The sequence below is a fragment of the Varanus komodoensis genome, unplaced genomic scaffold (assembly GCF_004798865.1).
Source record: "Varanus komodoensis strain SLA01 unplaced genomic scaffold, ASM479886v1 scaffold43, whole genome shotgun sequence".
Classification (NCBI taxonomy): Eukaryota; Metazoa; Chordata; class Lepidosauria; order Squamata; family Varanidae; genus Varanus; species Varanus komodoensis.
This window is the reverse complement of record NW_025335985.1, coordinates 6,088,125-6,113,670: the sequence shown is the minus strand read 5'-3', so window position 1 is coordinate 6,113,670 and position 25,546 is coordinate 6,088,125. Positions and strand designations below refer to the sequence as shown.

Below are 25,546 nucleotides of genomic sequence, written 5' to 3'. Positions count from 1 at the left end.
CTAGACAGCATTCTAAAAAGCAGAGACATCACCCTGCCAACAAAAGTGCGTATAGTCAAGGCCATGGTTTTCCCAGTTGCAATGTATGGCTGTGAAAGCTGGACCATAAGGAAGGCTGAGCGCCAAAGGATTGAGGCCTTTGAATTGTGGTGCTGGAGGAGACTCCTGCAAGTCCCTTGGACCGCAAGGTGATCAAACTGGTCAGTCCTAGAGGAGATCAACCCTGACTGCTCTTTAGAAGGCCGGATCCTGAAGATGAAACTCAAATACTTTGGCCACCTAATGAGAAGGAAGGAGTCCCTGGAGAAGGGCCTGTTGCTGGGAACAATTGACGGCAAAAGACGAAGGGGATGGCAGAGGATGAGGTGGCTGGATGGGGTCACTGAAGCAGCCGGTGTGAGCTTGGGGGGACTCCGGGGGATGGTGGAGGACAGGAAGGCCTGGAGGAGTGTTGTCCATGGGGTCGTGATGGGTCAGACACGACTTCGCGACTAACAACAGCAACAACCTACCTTGCAGACTTCTTGTTGAGGTAAAATAGAGTTACCCTAGCTGTGTTGCCCACATGGAGGGAAAGGAAGCAATTAAGATCTCTGCTGTCTTAAACATGGGCTAGCATATTCACTAGCCATTCTCGGGCCACTTCTGTCCCTTCGTGCACCACCTCAAGGCACAAAATCATTGCAAGCATCGTCTTTGCTAATCCCTCATTACTGTTTGCCTCCACCCTAATTTGTCTCCACTAATGGTTTGTCAGTCCCTGACCTGTTACACCTGTCTTGTCCAATCCAGACTGTAAGCCCTCTGGTAAGGGGTTGTCACTTCTGTTTTCTGTGCCCATACCAGTGTTGGTGTGATGTGAGTGATAAACTCTAAATACATCTATCTGGCTTCTAATCTGATATTAGCACCTTACATCCCTTTTTTCTGGCCTAAATAGCAAAGATCTCTTCCATAACCTTAGATTAAGCAGGCTTTTGACCAACTTAAGCAATAGAAAATAGCCAGTAGTTGAGTTTTAGGCCTAGGTTTTTAGACACTTTAAGCTTAACCCTCTCTTTGCAAAGTGCTCTCAGTGTGTCGTTTTGTCCTGTTTCGTGTAAAAATACAGTAATCAGCTCTTTCTTAGTGGAGGTGGACAGCTGAATTGCATATTAAAATAATCTGTTAGTCTGAGTAGACATGGGAGTTTAATGTAAGGATTTTGACCTTCATTTTGAGGTAGGAACATCTCAAAGTAACCTACAAACAGGCGTGGTTAAGGTACCAGTTGTTGAACTCTGACACATCATATTTTTAAGGGAATTACAGGATCTGAAACAGTTGGGTCGCTTCTAGTTTTCGTGCTCTAATTCAGGAGGAGAATATGGCTTAAAAGCACGGCCGTTGTCAGAATGTGCAGCGGCGGGCCCTAGCTCTGTAACAGAAATCTGGGGTTTGGGTTCTTACAAAGGAGGCATAAGCCAACCAGGAGTGTAAGCATCCTGAGAGGTGGAAGTTGTAGAAGCCTGGGGCCAGGAAGGAAGCGTGGTGCCTTTCCATGTTTCACCTTTTATTAGTCTGATCACAGACAGGTCCACACTCCCCGGAAAGCTGAGGGGAGTGGGGAGGGGAACGTACCACTTCGTATCGCTGCTGAGGGACTCCGAGGCGAAGTAACACTGACACTGGCGCGTTCGTGGAATAGTTTAAGTAGAAGCGGTTATGTCCAAAAATGACTGGCGCAAAGGCTGAAGAGAAGGTCGGCAAAGTGGCGGAGTGTATGAAGCTGCCTTTGGACCGTTTGATCCAGCACTGCTTGGACGAAAGCGCTCCTGTGCCTCAGCCAGAGGCGGTCCCATCGCCTGCTCCCTGATCCTTTTTCATGGGTGACGGCAGGGGACGGAGCCTGGCCCCTTCGTGATGCCGGCACATGCTCCTCCAGGAGTCTTGGCAGTCTTGGAAGACCGAGTGCAGGAATGCTTTTTGTAGGCGGAGCAGGTTGACAGGTGCCTTGTCTGTGCTGCACAAAGCAGGGGCGTGTAAAAGTGGATTAAATTCCTTCAGAGTGCGACACTGGCCAGAGCATATTTTTCGGGTACGTGGGCATGGCAGGGTCTGCATCTTCCCAGGGTCAAGTATCCACAGGACTTGGAATCGCTTTAAGACCAAGCTCGACTTCCCTAAGGGATGCTTCGACTTGGCCAACTTTTCTCTGTAGCTCTTGAGGTCTTTCTCCCTTGCTCAATCCAGACAAGACAGAGGTCCTGTTGGTGGGTGTCTCGGGCTTTGGGATGGGGGACCTGGACCTTGTCCTGAACGGGGTTGCACTCCCTCTTAGGGACAGCGTTCGCAGCTTGGGAGTGCTCCTCGACCCAGAGCTGTCATTAGAAGCTCAGGTGACGACGGTGGCGAGGAGTGCTTTCCTTCAGCTTCGGCTGGTCCATCAGCTGCGTCCCTACCTGGAGAACGACTGCCTGGCAACAGTAACCCACGCACTGGTAACTTCCCGATTAGACTTCTGTAACGCGCTCTACGTGGGGCTGCCCTTGAAGACGGTCCGGATACTTCAATTGGTGCAAAACAGCTGCCAGTTTGCTGACGGGGACTGGGCGTTGTTCTCATATAACCCCAGTCCTCCGCCAGCTTCACTGGCTTCCCATTGAAGTCTGGACTCAATTCAAGGTGTTGGTTATGGCTATAAAGCCCACAACAGCTTGGGACCTGGTTATCTAAAGGAGCGCTTGCATCCATATATGCCCTCCCGCCCCTTGAGATCAGCAGCAGAGGCCCTTCTCCGGGAACCCTCCATGAAAGATATTAGGAGGGTGAGTACCCAGAGGAGGGCCTTCTCTGTGGTGGTGCCCCACTTGTGGAATGCACTCCCCAGAGAGGTCCACCTGGCGCCATCGTTATTTGTTTTTCGGCGCCAGGCCAAGACCTTTTTATTTAAAAGTTATTTTAATTGTTAATTTATTGATTGTATTTACTGGGTTTTTATGTACGTGCCGAGATGTTTCCAGATTTTTAAGGCTAATTATATAATTGTTTATTTATGTTGGAAGCCACTCCGAGGCTTTTTGCGAAAGGGCGGCATAGAAACAGTTTAAATAAATAGAATAAATAGCCTGTTGGCACCATTAGATCAGGAAGTCAAAATAGTAACACCTGAATTTGACATTTTGACCATCTCCATGGCAACAGTCTTGTCAGATGTGATTAACCTGCTGGATTTGAGTGAAGCGGCTGTGAGGGAGTTGGAGGAACTAGTAGAGAAAGTAGGTTTTGTTAAAATTGGGCTTTAAAGAATAACAATTACTACTGCTTCAGTGTTGGGTATCTTTAGTCATGTTCTAGCCCTCAAGCATTCTTGGTTGCCTTTCCAATGTCAAGAAGACCCGATAACAACATTATCACAAAAAGGCCAGTGCAATAAGCAAACAGGCAGTTGTGTTCCAGTCTTTCTCTGGAATTGTTAAATTGTGGGGAATAATAAGTGTGAAACATGGAGATACCTTAGTAAAGAAATAGGCCAAAGCGAGTGGGAAGATAATTAGTGGCAAATTCTTGATTGCACCGTACATAAGTTCTCCAATGCAAAATCCAGGAACCTTTGCTGTTTTGTTTAAACGAGATAAGTTTCTAGCCCTTGCAGGTGGTGGTGGAGTCGGGGGAAGCAGCCTGATTTGCTGGTGCTTTTAAGGGTCGGGGCTGCTTTGACACCGCCACGGCATGGCGAAACGCAGTTCATCTTTTGTTGGTGGGTGACTGACCTTCTGGCGGCCCTGACGTAGTTCAAAGAACAGATAAATGGTTTACGCTCCATGAGTGAAATCCAGTCCAGTTATTCTGCAAACGGAACAACTTGCATCCATGGAACCGTGGATTCTTCTCTGCGGCTCATCTCTACATGGTCACCAAATTTTCCCCAGATTGTTTGGGGACTCTCTGGAGCCAGGGCTAAAGCAGCCGAGGAAGACAATCCAGGTGGGAATGTGCCTGATGGCTTAGGTCAATCTAGACTTCGGAAAAACTTGGCCTGCGATCTGCCTGCCTGTTCACAATTTGATTTCTGTACAAATGTTACCTCATGGCAGCTTTTCCAGACTACATCTGCATCCTGCTCTACGGAAAAAAACTGGCCTCAGGGAGAGGTAGAAGTCTAGCTTTTAAAAGCACCACAGAGCAGTGATTGCTTTCTTGGTCCACAGGAACATTCAGGAATCCCTGTGCTCTCCTAGTCCTGTACAGGAAGCAATAAAACAACGAAACCTCAATTACACACATCCTATTTGCTACCATACCATCCAGGACTCCTGAAAATCCAGTAAGCATGATTCCATTTACTTCCATACTTAACTTCTCAAGTCATGAGAACTAGAAACTTCCCAAAGAGAGTGGAAAAAGGTTTCCTTAGTATTTTCAAAATACTTTGTGGTGCATTCTCACAACCGATTTGACCCAGAGCAGCCTCTTAAGTAGATGTGTAGAGTTCGGAGGGGGCTTGGGGGGGCGGTTCTCCCTCCAGCGCAAGCTCTGCAGAGCTCGGCACCCCGCCGGATGATGCAGCCTCTGCCTGATTACCTCTGGTGAGGGAGGACCCACCGCTTCCGGAGGCAGACTGCTCCGCTGTCAGGAGCTTGCCCCTGCTGCTCTTCAGTGCCGTCAAGTTACCTCTGACTTCAGGCAGCTCTATAAATGAACGCCTTCCAAAATGGCTTGTCCTTCGTAGCTCTGCACTGCTCTTCTGAGCTCAGGGTTGTGGCCTCCTTTCTGGAATCAATCCATCTTGTAGTTGGTCTTCCCCTTCTTCTCCGGTGAGTCTTGCCCGCTCACGATGTGTGTGTTTAAAGTACGGCAGCCACAGTGTTGTCATTGTGGCTTCCAGGGCAAGTTCTGGCTTGATTTGGCCTTGTTTGTCTTTCTGGTGGTCCAAGGTATTCACAAAGCTCTCCTCTCCTCCGGCACTATGCTTCTGATGCATCCATTTTCTTCCTCCTGGCTTTCTTCACTGTCCATCTTCTACAGCCGTGCATGATTTTTGGAAGTACAATATTGTGAATGAGCTTGACCGTGATCTTTCAGCATTTCCAGGCTAGGTTTGGATTTCCTTTTGATTTCTTAGTTTTTCTGGAAGAGGTCTGTTGTTCTTTCCCCCATCTCCCTTTTTGTGGGTTCTCTTCATCAAACATAAGACAGCTTCCCCTGCAAAATCTTCCAACCATTTATTTATTTAAGGCTTTTATAAATCATTTAGCTAGCACATGGTTCCTCAAACTAAGGCCGGCGGGACGGATCCAGCCCACCGTGCCCATTTAACCAGCCCGACCCACAGGTTTTGCACTCAGTGGGCATGCGGGCGGGTGTATGGCTTGCTCATGAGGAGGTCATTTTGGACTCGATCGGAGAAAATGATCTCCTTGTGAGCAAGCCGGCGTCTCGCCGTGCATGTGCCCGGTGGGGGCTCACTCAGGAGGAGATCATTTTGGACTCGATCTCCTTGCAAGCAAGCTGGTGCCTTGCCCTGCGCCCCCGCTCCCTGGCTTGCCTTGTGCGCATGTGCACGTGCCCCCCCCCAGCACCTGTCAACTGGCCCCCTTTTGAAAAGGTTTGAGGACCCCTGAACTAGCAGATAACTCTCAGAACAGTGTGCAACAAATTAAAACCATCTAAAAACCTGGTACACATACAATATATTACATTTTAATGCAATGTAATGCAATGCAGTGTAATGCAGTGAGAGTTAACATTTATTAGTGCATCATTCCCACCGACAATAGCAATAAGCAGTAATAGTGAAAAAGCAAAAAAAAAAAAAATGCTTGATAATCTGTTCACTTCCAACTCCTTTCACCAGTAGAGAAATAGCAAACAATTTTCAGCAAGTACATACATTAAAAAATAATTTATGTTGGGGAGGAATTCAGATGTATGTTGGGGAATTATGATTTGCTTAGGTTAACGCCGTGTCGTCATTTTTGTAAAATCTTGCATGTATTCACTGAGAGAGAGATGAGCAGAACAGTATTTAGCCCATTTTCATAGGAAATTTTGTGTATTGAGCCATAACGATAGAAGGGCTGCGCTAGATTGTACTTTGCCAGACCAGCATTCAGTTACCACAGTGTCCAATCCCCACAGGTCTTTATAAGACGCTCACAAACTGGACCCAGCACCTTCTCCTCCTGGGCTCCATCCCAGTGTGCCTGAGCACGCTATTGTATTGGAAGGTTTTATGCAATAAAATTACCATGTCCTGTGAGTTAGATTTTTTTAAAGGAAGTGCTGAAGGGCAGTGAAACCTTCCCTTTAAGCATGTCAAATAAAACGATGTGTGAAAAAGGAAACTCTGCATACGTGGCAGGACTCCCAGCGTGGCCCACATTCCCAGGATCCCCCAGTGCTGTGTCACATCCTGATTCTTCTGAAGTTCAGCAAGCGTTCCCTGACAATGAGCTTACACGGTCCTCTGCTCCTTTTGTCTTATATCTTCCCAACAACCCTGTGAGGTAGGTTAGGCTGGGGTCTGACTGGCCCATTCTTGCAGTGGCAGCCTGCCATGGCTCTTTAGTCACAAGGGGTCGCTCTGTTCTGGGAACCCAGCCTGTGGTTGGGTTCAGACGACATGATAACCCGCAGTCGAAGTATGAGTGTGAGTTGCGGTTGAAACGAGTGAAGTCATCTGAGCTGTCTAGGAAGAACGTTGTCTTCCAGGCAGCAGAGATCATCCTGCAGTTCCTTCCTGGTAGAGGCGGCCCTCATCCAGTTAGCTGCAAGAATTCATCGGATAGTTTTAAAACTCTCCTTGGGAAGATTTTCCTTCATTTAAAAGAATTTTTTTAAGGGAGTGCATCCTTGGCCAAGAAAAACTGGATTTGTTACTAGATAGGAGAAAAGTTTGAACGGTCAGCTTGAGGATACAGTAGTCAATGCTCATAAGTCAGCTGTAGGTCTTCTGCAGGATGCTCTGAGGCTTTTTCAGCCGGCCAAAACATGCTTTGGGTTTGGCCTTGCCAGAATATGCAATGGCAAAACACCCCCCGCACACACAAACACACACATCCGCACCCAACTCAAAACTTGGAGGCAACCAATTGTTTTGACCTAAGCAAGCCTACTATTCGAAAGGCTGGTGTCTCCCAGTTACCCACTGCCTTATAAACCTTTCTGCTTACTTGCTTCACCCGTGTCTTGTACACCAGAGATCCCTCCCTTACTGGGTTCTAAAAAGAAAAGAATCTGTCTGCTAAACTACCACATGGAGTAATATTTTAGATGTGCAAAAAAACAGAGCGATATGAAATAGAGCGGTGCTTTAGAGAGCCCGGTCCTGCTTCTCCTGAGGACGTTTCGTGTCTTGAGTCCTGTTTGTCCCTAACTGACCTTGAGTCACACGGCCATTTCCTCCCCGTCCCCCACAAGCACAAGCGGAAAGCTCTCCCTGGAGTCAGCAGGAGACGTTACCCTACCAAATTATGTGGCCGCTTGTTAGTAGTAGATCGCTGTGCTGTCGTCCCCATGGGCTCCCCTTCCTGCTCTCTAAACACCTCCTTTTGCAAACTGAATGGACAGACCCTCCGAGTATCATGCTGGGGAAGCCGTCGTGCGTTTGTCCCCCTCCCCTTTTCTGTTTGGTACCAGGAATGGTTTGCAGATGTTTCCAGTAATGTTTATCGCTATTATATTTTGGTCAGCTGTCTGGAGTTGCACAGCCACCCAGAACTGGCCACCCAGAACTAGGCCCCTTGCCTCGTTAGTGTCCTGTTAAATGCCTGCTGGCGAAGGAGGCAGCATTCAGGTACACTGATAAATACATGGCTCAGATATATTACTTCGCTTTCTGTTGATGGCGACACAACAGTAATGTGTCAAATGCAGCACAAAGATGCAAAGATATTTTTGCTTGTGAGAGTGGATGCTGATTACTTCCTGCCATTGCAGCAAGATCCTCGGTTTTCTGTTTGGACGACAGTTTTCCAACTCTTCTACCATTGGGAAAGTGCGACCCAGCCCACTTATGGAAGGGCTTCTTTTAAAACAGAGCTTTTGACAGGGACCTGTTTAGCTTTCATTACAGACCAGGCATCTCATCTCGGGTAGCTGGGGTTGTGCATTTGCACAGCCTTGAAAAACTGACACCCCCTCCCCCCAAATAAATACAGTGACTGAAAACATGTGTGCACAGGTCGTGAACTGGAGATGGCCACACCAGCGTAGTGTTAAGCCGCTTTGGAGGGGGTTGTTGGCTGTCTCTTCAGAGATTTTCAGATTCCTGAGAAATGGACCAGAAAGCTGTGGTGACTACGGAAGGAGTTGTATTCGTAGTCAGAAGGCTGAGCCACTGGCAGTAGCTGCAATGCAGAGGAACAGCAGGTGGTGGCAGTGGCTCAGGTGAGACTGACGAAAGGTGAGGCAAAGGTGGTTTGCACCTCGCTTGCTGCATCACAACTGACAGTGCAGCCAGGCACCCAGGTTTGGCTGATGCAGCAACCCATCACGAGCTAAACCACCTCTAAAGCAAACGACGGAGTCTCGGGATGGCTTTGTGGGGCAGAGTAAGCTATCCCAAGGACGCATTCTGGGTTTGTACAGCCAGACAACCCACCATGGATTGCCATGTTGTGTGAATGCAGCCAGTGGCTACCAGTTGTGCATATTCCCTCTAGTTTCAAAGGCAGTTTGTCTGTCTGACACAGTTGCCAAGATGCATGAGGATGAGGCTGCTCTGTGCTCATATCCTGCTTGTGGGCTTCCTGCAAGCATCCGGGTGGTCACTCTGCTAATGGAGGACTGTAAACCTTTGGCTGGCCACTCTAGGAACAGATTGGTTTGGTCTGATCCAACAGGCTGTTCTTAGGATTATTTTCAAACTGAGGGAACTCCCCGAAACAGTTTGTACAGTGGGGGTGCGGGGGTGGTCTGGTGTTAAAGGAAGGAAAATCAGGTGTTCAGGTCTCAAGTAAAGCAGCTTTTTGGATCATGGCCCTCCTTTACTCTGCTGGATTGTACACTCATGCATTTTGGGGGCGGCTCTGTACCCAGACTTTTAGAAAATTTCTACTTCCCGTCCATGTTACGGAAGACCTAGATAGTGCCATTCAGATGGTGTGGAATTGGCTCTCCCTTATTGAATGCTGACTTTTATGCATGCTGGAAACAGTGCCTAATTGTGAAGGATTTTCCTCTCTTTTCAGATTTTCTATTTTGTACATACATTGTTTTGTATATACTGTATATGATGACTTCAGTGGGCAGTGAACGTCCTCGGGGCACTCGAGACAAAGCGCAGATTTCCCCCACGCAGCTGACACAACCACAGAAACCAGTAGTACAGGTAGGCATGTGGGCATGCTTGATCCGTGTATCTTAACCTGTAAGAACTGATGGTCGGTCAATGATGCCAAGAGTGTATCCTTTAACTTCCCCGTGAGTTTATGTGCATGTTCATGTCAGTTGAGGGACCTTGCACTCATTTAAATTGGGGCGGCCTGGAAAGCAAGATTGCTTCCTGGATCGCTTGTGATCAGGTCTGTGTCGCGAGAAGGACCCTGCGTGCCTCAGCTAGTGAGCGAGTGCCCTTGTTCCTGGGCCAGGAGGTTGAAGGGGAAGGACACAGGCAGCCGCGCCAGATGCTCTGGAATGAGTCCATGCTGGGGACTGATCTAGGTCAAGGTCTGTGGAGCAATGCAAACAGTACTATTTTCCCAGAGATGAAGAGATGGCTGTTTTTCAGTCCTTTAAGGACTCTTAACCAAACTGATCTCATAGGGTCCCGATGAGGATAAAATGGAGAGGACAAGATTCATGTGTATCTCCTTGTGCTCTTGGAGGAAACGGTGGAGCACATGGTGTCAGTAAGCAGGAGTCCTTTGTGAACAGTCAGACTGAGTAACACACACAAGGCCTGTCTGCTTTGTAGGTGCTCATCTCTGATGCGCACAGAAACTTGATGCATTTTGGGCTGTATTTCGGGGCGGAGGGAGCACATGCATCAGAGGCTAAGAGTGAATTCACTCATCTGTACCACTCAGTAGGGAGCAGACACCAGTTTTTGGCTCCCTGATTAGTGAAACTCCTAAACGTTGTCATGTGTTAAGTGGCCGTAAACATAAACAGGGGCACTGGTTTTTGTCTTGAAATTTAAATAGCAGGTGAAGAGTTTTCAGGGTGGTCCAGAGAATCATTAAAAAAACAAAACAAAAACGCTTTATTATTTCCAAGGGAGGTGGTTGAAGACCCATCAGTGAGAAGAAACGACTGGACAACCACATGTTGAGGGTTACATGAGTGGCGCCAGCTGGAGCTGGGTGTCAGACCAGATGGCCCAGGATGCCCCTTCTGACTCCCTTTGTTTCTGTGTTTCTATTATCTGCTTCATGGTACTTGGCACTGCAGTTTCAAACTTAGTGCTAACCATGAGGGTTGGATTCCCATCCCCTTTCTCTCTTTTTAAACAGAAATCAAGTTTGCCAGTGTGTAGGTCCCCTGGACTGCAGATTTCCAGCGTAGTGTAAAGGAAGCGTCTCATGGAATATTCTTCTGACACTAATGCTACACACTCCCTTTGGGGCACTGTTATGACTGCGCTAAAGTCATTGAGAACCAGTGTGGTGTAGCATAGTAAGACCAAGGCTCACGCCCCTGCTCAGGCATGAACCTCGGTGAATTTATTTATTTATTTATTAAAACATTTCTATGAATTCAGGCCAGTCACTTCCTTGCAGTCCAAACCCACCTTGCAGCGTTCTGGTGAGAATAAAATTGGGTGGAATAGACCGCGTGCACTGCCCTGAGCAACCTGTAGGAAGAATTGGTGCAGTGCTGTTTGAGCAGCAATTAAAATCTCTCCAGCAGTCGCTTCTGTGACCCTAGAGGCAGGTGCTGAACAGAAAAGTGGTTTCCCCCCCCCAGTGTGTGTAATAAGTAATCACACATGGTGCCCTCTAACACTGGTTGCTTGATTTTCAAAAGGCATGAATGCTGTCAGTGTTGGAGGGGGTGGTCACTGACACTCCCATCTCCATCGCAAGGCAAGGCTGAGCCTGCTTGCTCCCCCAAAGCAGCCCAGGCAAACTAGATTGCAGCGGAAGGAGGCCAGGGGGCCGCAGAAGATGCTCTCGCAACACTGTGCAAGCCATCCAGGAGCCAGCAGGGCTGAGCTCAGGGTCCCTGGCTAGTGACTCTCCGGCGTGAGGGTGTCCTCGGCACCTAGACGTGGCCCTCCGTTAAGTGCTGTGAGACGACATCCGCTCACAGGACCTGCTGATGAGCGATCTCTTCGGCCAGGTGCCTGCTGCCCTTGCCACTCAAGCCCCACGGACGTGAAAGGCCTCGTGTGCAGAGGGCTCACGGGCATTTTACCGAGCGCAGCCAAGATGCCTTTTCTGGTTGTCGCTCTGAGCCCTAGGATGCTTTTGGGTTAATTTCATGGTCATGACTAGCTTAAGCCCCATTGAATTCAGTGGGTCTCCTCTTAGTATGGCTAAATCTGGAAGCAGCCCTGGAAGGGTAGGGCAGGACCTGTTAATTTATACTGTTAATTTATATTATTTTAAGGATGTTTATTTGTGGATGTAAGCCGCCCTGAGGCTTCAGTGAATGGGGCGGCATAGAAGTCTCCTAAATAAATAAATCATCCATCCATCCATCCATCCTTGGGGCCTCCAGGAGTAACACGTGAGGCCCAGCTCCACATGCAGTAGAATGGACAGAATTCCTTCAGACTGTATACTAAAGATAGGCTTTTTGAATGCTTCTCCACAAACTACTATCTTAAACCAAAACCTACCAGGACATCGCAGCAAGTGTGCCTTTCTATCACAGTTTCTCTTGAAGCATTGGTTGTACTTGCAGGAGGAGAGCCTGCAGATGCCATCTCCTACCTGCAGTCTGAATTGATGCAGTCATTTCTACACGCATGCCTCACTTTAGATATTTATTGGTTTGATCAAACCAGAGTTCATTGTGGCATCCAGAGCACAACTTCAGGCTATATTTTGACGCTGCTTTGCATTCCTCGTTTGGAGAGTTGCTATGAACCACAGACATTAAAAAAACGTACAGCTTTAATAACTAAGAATTTGCTTGCAGCTTCTAGTCTAACAGTATCGCCTAAATGTTATGTTTAGAAATCTACTTTAATTGTTGCATTGGTTAAACAAACATGATCCTCCATTCCTGGTGTTTCCTTCAGCCCTGGTGTACTCCAGTGGAATTCCTTCCAAGTAGGATTACTCTTGTTCCTTTTTGATGATGGTAGTGGAGAAAGATTACCTGTATCTTGCCCACCTTCACCAAGTGAAGGTGCTTGAGATGAATTACGATTGTACACAAAATGCATACAAAGCTGGCATCACAAAGTTAGGCAAAACTGGTCAAATTGGGCAATGGCACGAGGGACAACTTAGGCACTTCAGCTCTGGTTTTGCACTCTAATTAGGGTTTAAAGTAGCCTGTACATCTGAACGGTATCTGCTTTTTCTTCTGTTGTCCTTGTCAGATCACTGCTGATAGTTTTCCTGTTTCTACCTTGAACCTGGGGTTTTAAGTTGTGGAAAATATATCTCTTAATTTTCTGTAAGGTTAGCTATAAAATAGCATTTGGGGATCTTTGGTGTTGCGTGTATGTGTACCTTAATATTGGATATATTTGTACTTCTCAGGCTACAGCAGAACAAATTCGCCTTGCACAGATGATTTATGATAAGAATGATGTGGACTTTGAGGATAAAGTGAAGCAGGTATGTTTCCTCTCGTGTCCTTGGTGGGAAGGAGGGTTGTTTGCAGGAGAGGCTAGGGCAGGTGGTCATGACAGAGCTCTATAAAGATAGGCAGCATTAAAGCCAGAGTAAGTAAACATATATTTGTATGATCTGGTAAGCACATCGTTTACTTGACACAGTCCCCGACTCCTGAGCAGACATGCCAGTCATGGAATAAAAAGGGAGGTCCTTTTATGGATCGGTTCTTGGTTAAAGAACAGAAATCAGAGATTAGTATTACATGGTAAATTCTTCCACTGAAGAGATGTAAACAGTGAGGTCCCGCAGGGATCTGCACTGGGGCTTGTGCTTTTCGACATGTTTCTAGAAGGAACTAGGGCACCCAAGTATTTAGCATAGTTAGAAAGGGATGGGGGAATGGTGAGGAGCTCCAAATGGATCTCTGCAGACTGGGAGCGTGGGGACCAAGATGACAAATGCCGTTGAGTGCGAGCAAGCATGAAGCAATGTATACTGCGGCAAAAACAAAGGAAAAGGGAAATCCCCACGGGGCAAACTTCCGCTGCAAACCGATGGGATCCAGGCTAGTGGCGCCTGACCAGGAAAGAGGTCTTGATGGGCAGCTCCGTGAAAATGAGAACCCCGCGTGTGGCTGCCACGAAGACGGCAAACTTCATTTTTGGCTTAATTAGGAAAGAAATGGAAAACAAAATTGTCCACATCATGCTGCTCTTCTACAAATCTGTGGGGTGGACAGCCTTCGAGTACTGTGATTGATTGATTGATTGATTGATTGAATTTGTATGCCATCCAGTTACTTGCATAATAGATGGCTAACAACATGGGTAATTTGACAACCCACTCTGGCTGCAAGTTAATAAAAAGCAACAATAAAATTCAATATTAAAATATTGATTGAATAAAAAGGTTTTAACCTGGCGCCGAAAAACATAATGACGGCGCCAGGCGGGCCTCTCTGGGGAGCGCAATAATTTTGGTTATTGTTCCTAGAAAGGATGTTGTGAGGTTGGAGTAAGTGCAGAAATGGGCAGCACAGGTGATCAGAAGGCTGGAGCAACTTCCCTTTGACGAAAGGTTGCAGCAGCTGGGATTGTTCAACTTGGAAGGAAGGAAGGAAGGAAGGAAGGAAGGAAGGAAGGAAGGAAACTAAGATAGAAGTGGGCAAATTATGCATCATGTGGAGAAAGTGGATAGGGAGACATCAGTACATTAATGCAATGTGCCGAAAGCATGTTTAGCTCCTACACGCACAGGAAGTCTTTATCACCTGCAAAAACCTGCTGGCCCCAGCCTGGCTTTTTCCCAGGCAGAGTGGGGAAGTGTATTGCTTAAAAGTGAAATGGCATAGTCCATTAAAAAAAACCCACTCAGATGAAATGTTTTGAGCTCATGGTTTTAAGAAGACCTTTCTTAAGTTGGGGCCGGGCAGGCAGGAGATATATCTGAACAGCTTAACTTCTCAGCATAGAAGGAGCAGCATTTTGGGTAGACTCTGCTTGTATTTGTCCAAGGCTTTGAAAAATGTGATTCATGTTTTGTGTTTTTCCAGCTTATGGAAGTGACTGGGAAAAATCAGGACGATTGCATAGTGGCTCTGCATGACTGCAATGGAGACGTGAACAGAGCCATCAATATCTTGCTGGAAGGAAACTCGGACACAGTAAGGATGCAAGTTCGGATTGTTTTAAACCATCTCTAAATCTCGTCTCTTCTAACTGCTTCTTCTGGAAGCTTGTCCATTGCCAAAGATTACATTTTCTGTAGGATGAACCGTTTCATGTGTGCAGGGCTTAAAAGCATTAAGGATTTGCGGGTGCCCGAGATCTTCTTTTCCAGCCATACCAAGTAGCACGCATTCTCTAAATGGTAAGGCACTCACCAGGAGCCTGAAGAAGTGCTCCTCAGCTGCACGAGTTCATCTTGCCACGATGGTTCCTCCATTCTGAAAAGTGTGCATCCATCGTTATTCTGGCGTGTCAAGTCCAGGGAGTGCTGCTGAGAACTGGCTTCCAGGGCTGCTATTGCTACTGATATTCATGTTGATTTTTGTCAAGCACAGGGAGCACTATTCCTGGCTTTGCTGGGGTGGGGGCCTACTGAGAGTCTCTAAATCTATTTTTTGTGAGATAGGTTAAGTGAATTGCCGGTCTGCCATGCTGAAACAGCAGAGCATGTACCCAGTTCCTGGTAGCTTGGTACGAAGGGTTGCATGCTTGTTTAGAATCCTCTAATTGCCTAGGGTCCTCTCCCAGCTCTGATCTGCAGATGCTGAATTGGGGTACACCAAGATAAATTAATTGCTCTGCCTGGCAGTGCATGCATTTGATTCTCTTAAAGAAAATGTATGCAGAAAGCTAATTCCTTTTATTGATTATTTTTCATAATTCTTGTTTTACTAGTCATGGGGAAAGAGCAGGAAGTTACGCAGGGCATGAAGGCTGCACCCCTCATTCCTTTTTGGACACCGCCCTGGCTTCTAAGATTTCAACAGGCTTTACCCGAGCATATTTTTGCAAAAAAATATAGCCAAGAAGCATGAACCTTTTTCTCCCCTAAAACTGAACACAGAGATTCTTAGGCTGAGTTCTTCACTCAAGGGCTTTATTTATGGCATCTGCACAACCTGCTTGCATAGAAGAAGGATTGCCAGTTGCTTGTCCCCTTTGTCGTGATTAAAAACCCACCACCGTCTCTTCGTGTGCACCAGAGACAGCCTTTTAAGTTTACCAGCTGCAGTATGAATTAGAAAAGCTGAAAAACGTCGGGCACTCTATTCTTGGCCAAAATAGTTTGACTCATCCAGCCTGCAGTAATTCAAAATAGACAACGCCGTTCGCGCAAATGCCTATCCATCAAATTATTCATTTCCCTTTAAAATGTGTAACTGAGAGAGAAAGCTCTAGGCTTGTCCTAAGTGAAGGTCAGCCTGGTCCCCAGCTGGAAATAAATGGGTATTTTCCCCTCAGTGTAGTGAGGTGGAGTTGTTGAATCGATTTCCCTCCTTTTCCTTCCATTGCCCTTCTCACGTGTTGCCATGAGTTCCTGCCACGTCAGCCCCTGGACTGGTTTGAGGTACTTTGGGAGATGGTTATTGACACTTATTTGACATAATGAGATTTGCAGAAGAAATCCACTTCTCATCCTATTTGTAGAAGTATCTAATCAGCCGCCTAACCAGCTCTTACTTGTATCGCACTCAAGAGCAAGTTACGGGGAAACGCTCTGCTTCCCACTGAACAGGCACATGTGTGCCCGTCGTACAGCACTCACAGCGGTCCCTCGGCAAGCAGCAATAGAGCGTAACCACAGTAGTTTTAAATTACCTGGGTCTGCGCCCCAATTAGTCCTGTGTGATCAAGGCCCAGGATAAGAGCTGATGCAGTGCTCGAATTAATCATGTGTGGCGCATCAGGGCTGGTTTCAGGTTCTAACTCCTTTCCTACCACAAGTGCCCAGTGATCCCGGCCCAGTTTGTCTGTAAAAAGCGAATAACCGTAATATGCCTTGCTAGTGGACTATAAAAATAAAAACAATGGAGCAAATGACATGCAATTTTAAAATCTATGATTTGCATTCTAGCCAAGAACTACTGCATGATCGGGACAACTGGGAAACTTTTTTTGAACCCCGTACTGCAGTCTAAATTAACCTCTCCTTCCCCCAAACTGAGGTTTGGCGTGGGAGAGAAGTATATTGTACCAAATAGACGCCAGAGATTGGGGTGTCGTCACATGGTTCTGGCATTTGAATGGGAACTCCCTCCAGTGCCTGTTACCTGCAGTTTGAAATACCCAGTAGAGTCGAACACATTGACTGTAGCAATACTTTGTAGTTAAAATGCCATAAGGGTGAACTCGGTTCTGAGAGTGCTGGCATGTTACTGCGGCTTTTCAGTCTTCACAGCTGCCCCGTGTGCATGCGTGCATGAAAGACTGAGAGAGAGAGAGAATGGACCTTGTATATCTGAAGGACCTTAGAGCTTTGTGGGGCTCAGGTTGGAAGGCATTCCGTAAGGCAGTCTTTAAATCCCTTTTAAATTGTTCTGTGTTTTCCTTCTCCACCTAAATAGACTTCGTGGGAGACAGTGGGAGGAAAGAAGAAAAGTCTTGGAAAAGAGAGTTCAGAAAACAAAGAGAACAGAGAAAAGCGAGGGGACAGAGAAGTGAGCCGTGGACGGGGAAGTTCCAGCAGACGAGGAAGAGGGGGCAGTCGTGGTCGAGAGTGTAAGCGCAGGGACCTTGGTCCTAGGAATGTGGTTGCCTTAGTCTGCCTTCGTGTTTGCTTAGGAGAGTGTTCGGCTCGGCTTGCCTCGTCAAATGCCCGAAGTAGCATGCTAGGGAAAGAATCGTGAACCTGGTGTGCAGGTCACCTCTCGGTGCAACTCACATGGCCTTAAAAGTGTGGTACTGGCTTGTTTTCACGACAGCTTATTTCTCTGCACAAAACTGAGGATGTAGGGGTGTATTTTGCACATTACATGCGGTGATATGAAAAAGAAGCTGAACGATTTTCAAATATTTTATTTGTGTACCTCAAGCCTCCTCTTCAACCTTCAGAGGAGCTCTTGGAGCAGCTTGTGCCAGTCTAAAATCCACGGCCCAGTTTGCACAGAACGGCGGCCTGGCTGGTTTGCTCTGCCCCATTCCTCCCACGGCTGCCTGGAGGAGCTAAACAGCCTGGGGATGCTCCACCTGTGGGTGGTTTGACGGGTTCCACCTTCGCCGCAGCTCTCATGCAAGAAGCCAGAATTCCCGGCCCACTTGTGGTAGCAATAGCGAACGGCCATTCCCATGACAGACGAACCTGGGGTGGTTCTGATGCATGAAAACAGGAGTGCAGCGTAAAAACAAAACGTACGAAAGCAAAGCCAGCCTCGCACAGATTAAAAACCCAGCCTCAAAATGCATATCTAACTGGAAGGAGAGAGTTAGATGGCAGGAACTTGCTGGAAGGCGTAGGTGCGATACCATGAAGTTCTTGCTCTCCTTGGGTTTCTCAGTGATCTTAGCCTTGGGCTAACAGGCGGAATAGCCGCTCCAGGTCCAAATCTTTGTGCCTTGTTAGAGCCCTTCGCCCCTTCTGTTCTGCTGTGGGACTCAGTTTCACACATGCTTGGGAAAAAGTCTGAATGGGGATGGAGAGGTTTTAAAACTGCACTTACTCGTGGCCAAAGACTCATGCTAGTTCTGCCTCCCTTTTCCCATATCTAGTTAGAGCAGAAGAGAATGGCGTGGATACCAGCCAAGGAGACAGGCCTTCAGATCGTGGGAAGCGTGGCAGAGGGAGAGGTAAGAACACTTTACCAATAGATTTATATCCTGCTAGTGCTAAAAGCTAGTCGCAGTTTCATTTCACAGTCTTCAATTGGAAGCCCTTCTCTAAGAAACAGCTTTTGTTAAAGATAACCAAATGTAGTGCTTTGGGCAGCAGAAACTGGAAAGGGGGAGAAGGCACATTCCCAGCAGCTGCCGTTCCTCTTGTCAGCTGTTGGCACACTGCTGCCGTTGTTGTTGTGGTGGTGGTGAGTATCATCATAAAACAGGCCAGTTGGAGGGGGCCAAGAACCCACTCGATTGAGGATTCCAAGTTAAACCATCCTTCTCAGAGGACTGGCTGCATCCTGAATCCTCCTTGTGGAGAATCCACAACCTCCCTTGGTCAATGTCTTCCATTGTCTGGCCTGCCGGACACAAACTCGGCTATCTTTTCAGGACCAAGTTAAGACTTCCTTTTTTGCTGAGCCAGTTACCAATTCCCAGTACCACACGGGGCGGCGGTGGCGGTACTGCCGGTTGTTTTTCTGCACGCCCAGCAGTATGGGCTGGCCGTGGCGATTTAATTGCAAAATGTGGCTTTAAATGTGGTTCTTTATCTTTTTGTGGGTTTTGTATACTATATTTATGACTGAGGGTCATTTCCCTGAGAATTGAGCTGCATAAAAAAACCAAGTGATTCTCCTCTCCATCTTATCCTCACAGCAGCAACCTTGCGAGGCAGGTGGGGCTGAGGGTCTGTGGGCTTCATGGCCGAGTGGGGGCCAGAGCCCAGGTCTCCTGGTTTCCAGTCATTATGCCACACCGACTCCCTCGTGAACTTCTTTCTGGGAAACCCGGAGGAGGGGCCCGGCCTGAGATTTCTTCTTGGGTTTTCTGCTGGCGTTGCACGAGTTGGATCGTGGCTTTCGGTCGCTGGGGTGGATGTGAAGCATTGCTATCCAGCATTGCAAGCAGCTCTGTACTGAGGGGCTGGGGAGTGACCGGCATTCACTGCACTTGTCCCGCGTGAAGACTGCTAGAAATAGCCGGATAAAATTTCATAATTTCTTTATTTCAATTAAAAAGCCCATGGTTTTGTCCAAGTCCTGCACGGCTAGTGCATCTTGCCCAGGAGCCATTTCATGTGGCTCATGTACCATTTTCACATGCTGTTCCTTTGCAGCTTGGTCTTGATCTGCTCTGGCTTCCACAGAGCTGAAGGTAAAGCAGCATCCTTGGCTTGATAAATAGCCAGGCACGGAAGCGAGCTGCTGCTCGGAACTTGTACCCTTGGCATTCTCTCTCAAGAACAAGACTAAACATGAAACTAAGAAATCCTTGGACCGAGTTTTGTTTAACTTACAGGCTGCACAGTTCTGTAGCCTGATTTTGTTTTTTCTCTTTAGTTTGGGTTGTAGCTTTAAACTTGCCACAAAAGATTGTTATTGTGGTATAAGTTCAGTTTAACACGGTTTTCATTTTCGCAGAGTAAGGCATAACATGTAAAGGAAAGGACTTAACGTGAGTAATTTCCTGCTCACATGACAACATTCTGTTTGGCCTCCTGATCCCTGAATATGATTTGCAGTGAGGGTTCGGCAGGCCATGTGCCCAGAGCACGGACAGGCACTGGGCTGGAAGGACAAACTCTTTGTCATGGTGCAAGGCACCTTCCTGTGTTATGACCTCCATCGCATGCCATCTCTCCCCACTCTCCATCCCCAGATCCCTCAGTCCATCCCAACTTGACATAGAAGGCCGTATTCTTCTCTAGAGGCCGATCAGAGGAAGCATCGGGATTTCCTAAAATAGTATAATTGGTTGCACGTGGTCTGTTTGGTTGGAGGGAAGTCAGGGAAGCAGCCAGCCTTACAAATAGAATATTTGGGAGCTGGCAGCCACAGTCTGTGCCTCATTTTCTCTGTTTCTCCTAAAGGGGTGCACAGTCTGTGAGCCATGCAGACAGCCAGCGTGGGTTGTGTGGTGCGCTTGTGGCTTAGCCGCCGCAGCAGAGCTCACAGAAGTTGGGGACCAGCCCAAGAGTATCATGGAGCGTACTGGACTACCATGCATCCGCCACTGCATGCCTCTAGCCCAGTTGCTTGGCGTGCTGCAGACGAGTCCCGAATCGCACCACTGCGTGGGTATCGGCCGTGGTGTACAACGGTCAGCGGGCCGTGCTAGCCAACTCAAAATTGCACTTGCCCGATTCCTCTCCCCTCCTGCCCGGGTGGAGGATTTTGATGGTTGGCCAGGGGACTCGCACGACGGAAGGGCAGAACCTTCCGTTCCCAGGTGCGTGGGGGCTTCGCCCTGCCCCTTCGAGAGGCAGCCGCTCCTGTCATTGTGCATGGTGTGTTCATGAAGACAGCCAGCCACCCCCAGAAGATGTCTCTAGCACAGGATAGGCAGAGGGCTGTGAAAGAGGCAGCCGCAGCTGCACCCTCCCCGGCAGATGCATCGAACTGTTTCCAGCTTAGAGCACAGGGCTATAGCCTAAGTGCAGTGGCAAGGAGGAATGCCTGCCTGAGAAACTGGGACATGCATGGAGAGGTGATTCTGGTCGGGCGAGCGTTCCATTGTGGGACGACACCTCTTTCGGGAACTGCTTGACAAGGTAGAAACCAAGCACAAATAAAAGGCTTCCATGGACATGTGGCAGTGGCCTCCCTTCCTTCAAGCCCTCCTTCCCATGGAATGGCATCCCCAGGGAACATAAGCCAAGGTGGCAGCGAGGCCCGAGCTGAGTGCACGGAGAGGGAATGAAAGAAACCCGGTTCAACATGACTGCTCTTCTCCCCAGCTTATTAGATGTGCAGGGACATCTCCTGGCAGATTGCTGGCTCTTAGAGGGGGCCTGGAAGAGCTGCTCCTTGGAATTATAAAAAAAACTCCCAGGAACAGATTCCTTAGGACACCCCACCTGAGCGATCCCATCAAGTATCTGAGGATCCAAGCCGCCGTGCAGCACTTGGTATGGGTCAGAACCATGGGGGAGGTTCTGCAGAACGGAAGGGACCAAAGCCACCCTTTTCATATCCATCAGAGTTTCAAAGTTTAATTCCTGCACTATTAGAAAGTGAAGTGAAGGCTGCTGTGAAAGCACTCGGAAGGAAGGAAGCATTGGATGTAGACAGCAAGCACAAGAAGAATTATTCCCAGCTGCAGGGACTGAATTGGGCCATATCCTAGCAAGAATATGGCCATAAAGATGGAGGACAAACAATGGCCTGGAGACTGGAGGTGTTCAGCATACATCCTGATCTCCAAGAAAGGAGGTGCAAAAGAGCGCAGCGGTCATGGGACCATTGCATTGTTTCCCATGCGAGCCAAGTAATGCTCAAGGTGTCGCAACCAAGAATTTTACCCTCCCTGGAGTGAGAAATGTCTGATATTCAAGCTGGGTGCCAAAAATAAAGCAGCACTTGAGCACGTATTGCAAAAATACCTTGGCTATTAGAGCACACCAAAAAACTTCAGAAGATCAGTCTATGCTCTGTAGACTGCAACAAAGCCTTTGACTGTGTGGATCACAAGAGGCGATAGATGGTTCTGAAGGAAATGAGTGTCCCTCAGCGGTTGATTGTGCTGTGGTCGTGAGGCTGGTGTTAGGGCAGAATGTGGAGGTACAGAATGGATTCCTTTAGGCAAAGACTTCAGGCGAGGGTGAACAGAGAGATAAAATGCAGCCTGTTTTGCAGAACATACCATGAGGACAGCTGGATTACGATCCCAGATAGGAGTGGAACTTGGTGGAAGATGCATCAATAATTTGAGATATGTGGATGATAGTATAGTATTACTATTTATTGCATTTATTAGTAATAATCTTCTGTAGCTGGAGCTCCCTGGGTGGTTCATAACAGGATATAGAAACAATCAAATAAAATACATAAAACAGCATTTGGAACATTTAAAAGTCAAATAAAATAGCATTAAAATACATTAAATAAATTGAAAAGACCCAGCCAGGAAGGGAGGGAGGGAGGGAGGGAGGGAGGGCACCTGGATGAAACCATCAGGCCAGGGAGATGGGCTCTGAATGACCATGGTGATCTTTGAAAGCCTCCACAAAGAGGGCTGTTTTAACCTGGTGATGAAGAGATGGTAAATTCGGCATTGGGCAGGCTGCAGCAGGGAGGTTGTGCCAAAGATCCCAACCTCCCCCCCCCCCCCCCACTAGTTGCCACCTCTGAGCCTCTCGAGTTGACACCCCGAGGAAGGCCCCAGAGCGTACAGGCAGGAAGTGAACTGAAAGGGCTGATGAATATGGAAGAAGGTGCGAAAGCAGGACTGCAGCTGAACATGGGGGAAAGGGAAAGTCACAGCTGCCGCAGATTTGTACTACTTTAATATCAACAGAGCAGAAATTGAAAAGTTTTGCATACCTTGGCTCGGTCATCATTTCAAATGGTGACTGTGCCAAAAAAATAAAATAAGGCCGAGACTGGGAAGGGTAGCAAAGAAGGAACTAGAAAAGATAATCAAGCGCAGGGATGTTTCTCTGCAGACCAAAGTCAAAATCATCCACACTATTGTATTCCCAGTTGCTGTGTAAGGATGTGAAAGCTGGGCAGTGAAGAAAGCAGACAGGAAGAAAACTGACGCATTCAGAACATAATACTGGAGGAGAGTTTGCGAATACCCTGGACTGATTGGAAGGCAAATAGTGGGTCCTAGATCAAGTCAAGCCATGCCTTTTTGGCTTCCAGAACCCTGGAAGCAAAAATGAAACGGAAGATGTACATAGAGCCCATCATGAGAAACTAAGACTCACTGGAGAAAATAACGCTGGAGAGAGCTGAAGGCAAAAGAAGAAGAAGAACCATGAGATGGATCGATTCCATGAAGGAAGCCCCAGTCGGCAAGAGCTGAGCAGGGATAAGAACATGCTGGATCACAGCAACGCTCCATGCAGTCCAGCACTCTGCCCACGTGGTGGCCAGCCAGCCGCCCGCAGGACCTGTCCAGCAGGATGGGTGCAAGGCCTCCTCCCGCCCAGCTCCTCGGCAAGGGGTGGATGCAGGCGGGCCGCCTCTGGTGAAGGAGGCAGCTGCGAAGGACGGGGGGGTTTGGAGAGTATTCGTTCATAGGGTTGCCATAACTCACGACACATAACCAGAAGAGTCAGCATAGAAGTCACCCTTAAGTGAGAGTACAAGTTAACTTCACAGGTCTGACTGGGACATGAAGGTGCCAGGTTCCTTCGTTGTCTGGGGTTTGTATTTTGAGTGTCGATCAGTTATGCAGGCATCTGTTTCTAGCATAGCCACAAAGCTAAAGCCGAGAAAGAAGAGTAGCAGTCGGAGAACTATTTTCACCTAGCAGTTACATGATGCAGCTGTTTGTCAGTATAGCATTTCTCCAGTGGTGTACACGTCTTTAGACATTTGCATCACAGGGAAAGCTTTGCTTCCCAATGCTCAAAAAGTTGTTTTGAAAGCAGAAGGTGTTTTCCTGTATCTGGCCTTGAAGCTGGTGCAAAGATTCGTTTGCTGTGAATCTGGAGAGCAAGGGAAGGGAAGTTCGGGCTCAATTCAAGGTGCAGGTTATCACGGCTTGGGACCTGGATACCTAAAGGAACACCTTCTTCCGTATTTGCCCTCCTACCCGCTGAGATCGGCAGCAGAGGCCCTCCTCCGGGAGAGACAGCAGGAGGGTGAGTACCCGGAGGAGGGCCTTCTCTGCGGTGGTGCCCCACTTATGGAATGCACTCCCCAGAGAGGTCTGCCTGGTGCCGTCGTTATTTGTTTTTCAGCGCCAGGCTAGGACCTTTTTATTTAAACAGTATTTTGACAATTTTTAATGTCATCTATAGGTTTTTATTTTGCAGCCAGGGTGAATCTGGATTTTATGTGCACTATTTGTATTGTGTTCGTTTATTGTATGTAAGCCGTCCCAAGGCTCATGCGAATGGGACAGCATACAAAAATTCTAAAATAATTAATTTAAATAAATAAATAAGACATAACTGCATAGGCCTGTGGTATATGTTAAGAAAAGTGCGTATGGTCAAGGCTATGGTTTTCCCAGTTGCAATGTATGGCTGTGAAAGCTGGACCATAAGGAAGGCTGAGCGCCGAAGGACTGAGGCCTCTGAATTGTGGTGCTGGAGGAGACTCCTGCGAGTCCCTTGGACCGCAAGGCGATCAAACCGGTCAGTCCTAGAGGAGAACAACCCTGACTGCTCTTTAGAAGGCCGGATCCTGAAGATGAAGCTCAAATACTTTGGCCACCTAGTGAGAAGGAAGGACTCCCTGGAGAAGAGCCTCATGCTGGGAACAGTAGATGGCAAAAGAAGGAGGGGAGGGCAGAGAATGAGGAGGCTGGATGGAGGCACTGAACGGTGTGAGCTTAGGTGGACTCCGGGAGATGGTGGAGGACAGGAAGGGCTGGAGGAATGTGGTCCATGTGGTCGCGAGGGGTTGGACGTGACTGATAGACTGACACTCTTAAAGCAAAGCAAAGCAAAGCAAAGCAAAACCCCCTCATCCAAATGATTTTATTGGCCCGTTTATAGCAAGGGACATACATCATGGAGGGGTGGAGCATCTGCTTTCCACTCAGAAGGTCCCTGTTGTTGTTGCCATTACTACTTTGCGTTTATGTGCAAAGCGCCCTATAGCACTGAGTGTCACCTTTGGCGCTGTCGTCTGGGGAAGCCGCCTGCTCAGAACGCAGCCTAGACGCTTTTAAAGAAAATACAGGAAGAGTCTCTTCACCGAAAGCTTTTTGTGGTGACCTGTGATCTTCGAAAGGCCAGCAGGTCTCTTTGTCAGCCCTACTCAACCTGTTGGCCTCCAGATCCAGTGGACTAGAGCGTCCCTCATCCTGCGCCAGCCACGCTGCTTGGGGAGTTTGGAGCCCAGCCAGGTTAGGGCGGCCCTCGCTCTGAGAATGCCTGCCTGCCTCCCAAGCACGCAGATCGAAGGGGCGCTGAGAAGTTTTTGTGAGATGTGCAGCATTTTTTGGTGGCCACCTTAAATTCCCTAATGTGGGAAAAACTGTTCGTGGCTCTGTTTTGGCCAGCAACAGGAGTGGATAGTAAGTAGGTCTCCCAGTTGTTTTGGACTTCAACTCGCAGAATACCTGTTCATTGGTCAGGTTTGGGGCTTCTTGGAGTGGGGGTCTCAATCACCAGGAAATCACGGTTTTTCGAGGCGGCTGGTCTCAGAGGCAGCACGCCAGTTGCTGTGGGACACAAGCAGGAGGGCGCTACTTGTTCTGCATGTCCCACAGGCACCTGAGCAGAATGCGGCCCCCGGCAGGCTTTTGGCCCGACTGAGGGAGGCTTGGGCGTCCTCATCCTCTTTTCCAGACCTGTATCGTTCTGCGAGGCTTAGTGCAGGTATGGGAATACATGATCCAGTGTGGCTCCTTTTATGTTCTCATATCTGCTTGGGTGTGAGGGCTGCTTTCCATGCTGGCCTTTTCCAAAACTGAGGTTTCCTGTTTGCATTACTTTGCTGCTCTAGTCATTTGCAGTGGCCTAATTCTGCTATATATAGCCTGTGTGTGTCTAGCTTTTCATTGTTTTCTGTTGATATCTTGGGCTAATGCACTATTTTG

General features: G+C 48.0%; 1 protein-coding gene across 7 annotated transcripts in view; it reads left to right on the top strand.

Annotated features, from left to right (window-relative positions):
• The window catches only part of UBAP2 (ubiquitin associated protein 2), a 115,113-nt gene that overhangs the window by 25,729 nt on the left and 63,838 nt on the right, over nucleotides 1-25,546 (top strand). For 3 of the 7 annotated variants that reach the window (XM_044443832.1, XM_044443835.1, XM_044443836.1), the window contains 5 exons: nucleotides 9,174-9,313; nucleotides 12,642-12,719; nucleotides 14,272-14,382; nucleotides 16,792-16,945; nucleotides 17,933-18,010. In XM_044443832.1, coding sequence (XP_044299767.1) covers nucleotides 9,215-9,313; nucleotides 12,642-12,719; nucleotides 14,272-14,382; nucleotides 16,792-16,945; nucleotides 17,933-18,010 — 520 coding nt within the window. In that variant the 5' untranslated portion in view covers nucleotides 9,174-9,214. Of the gene's footprint in view, nucleotides 1-3,033; nucleotides 4,307-8,282; nucleotides 8,371-9,173; nucleotides 9,314-12,641; nucleotides 12,720-14,271; nucleotides 14,383-16,791; nucleotides 16,946-17,932; nucleotides 18,011-25,546 lie in introns of those variants that run through there. The other 4 variants (XM_044443834.1, XM_044443833.1, XM_044443837.1 and 1 more) reach the window with 4 other exon arrangements.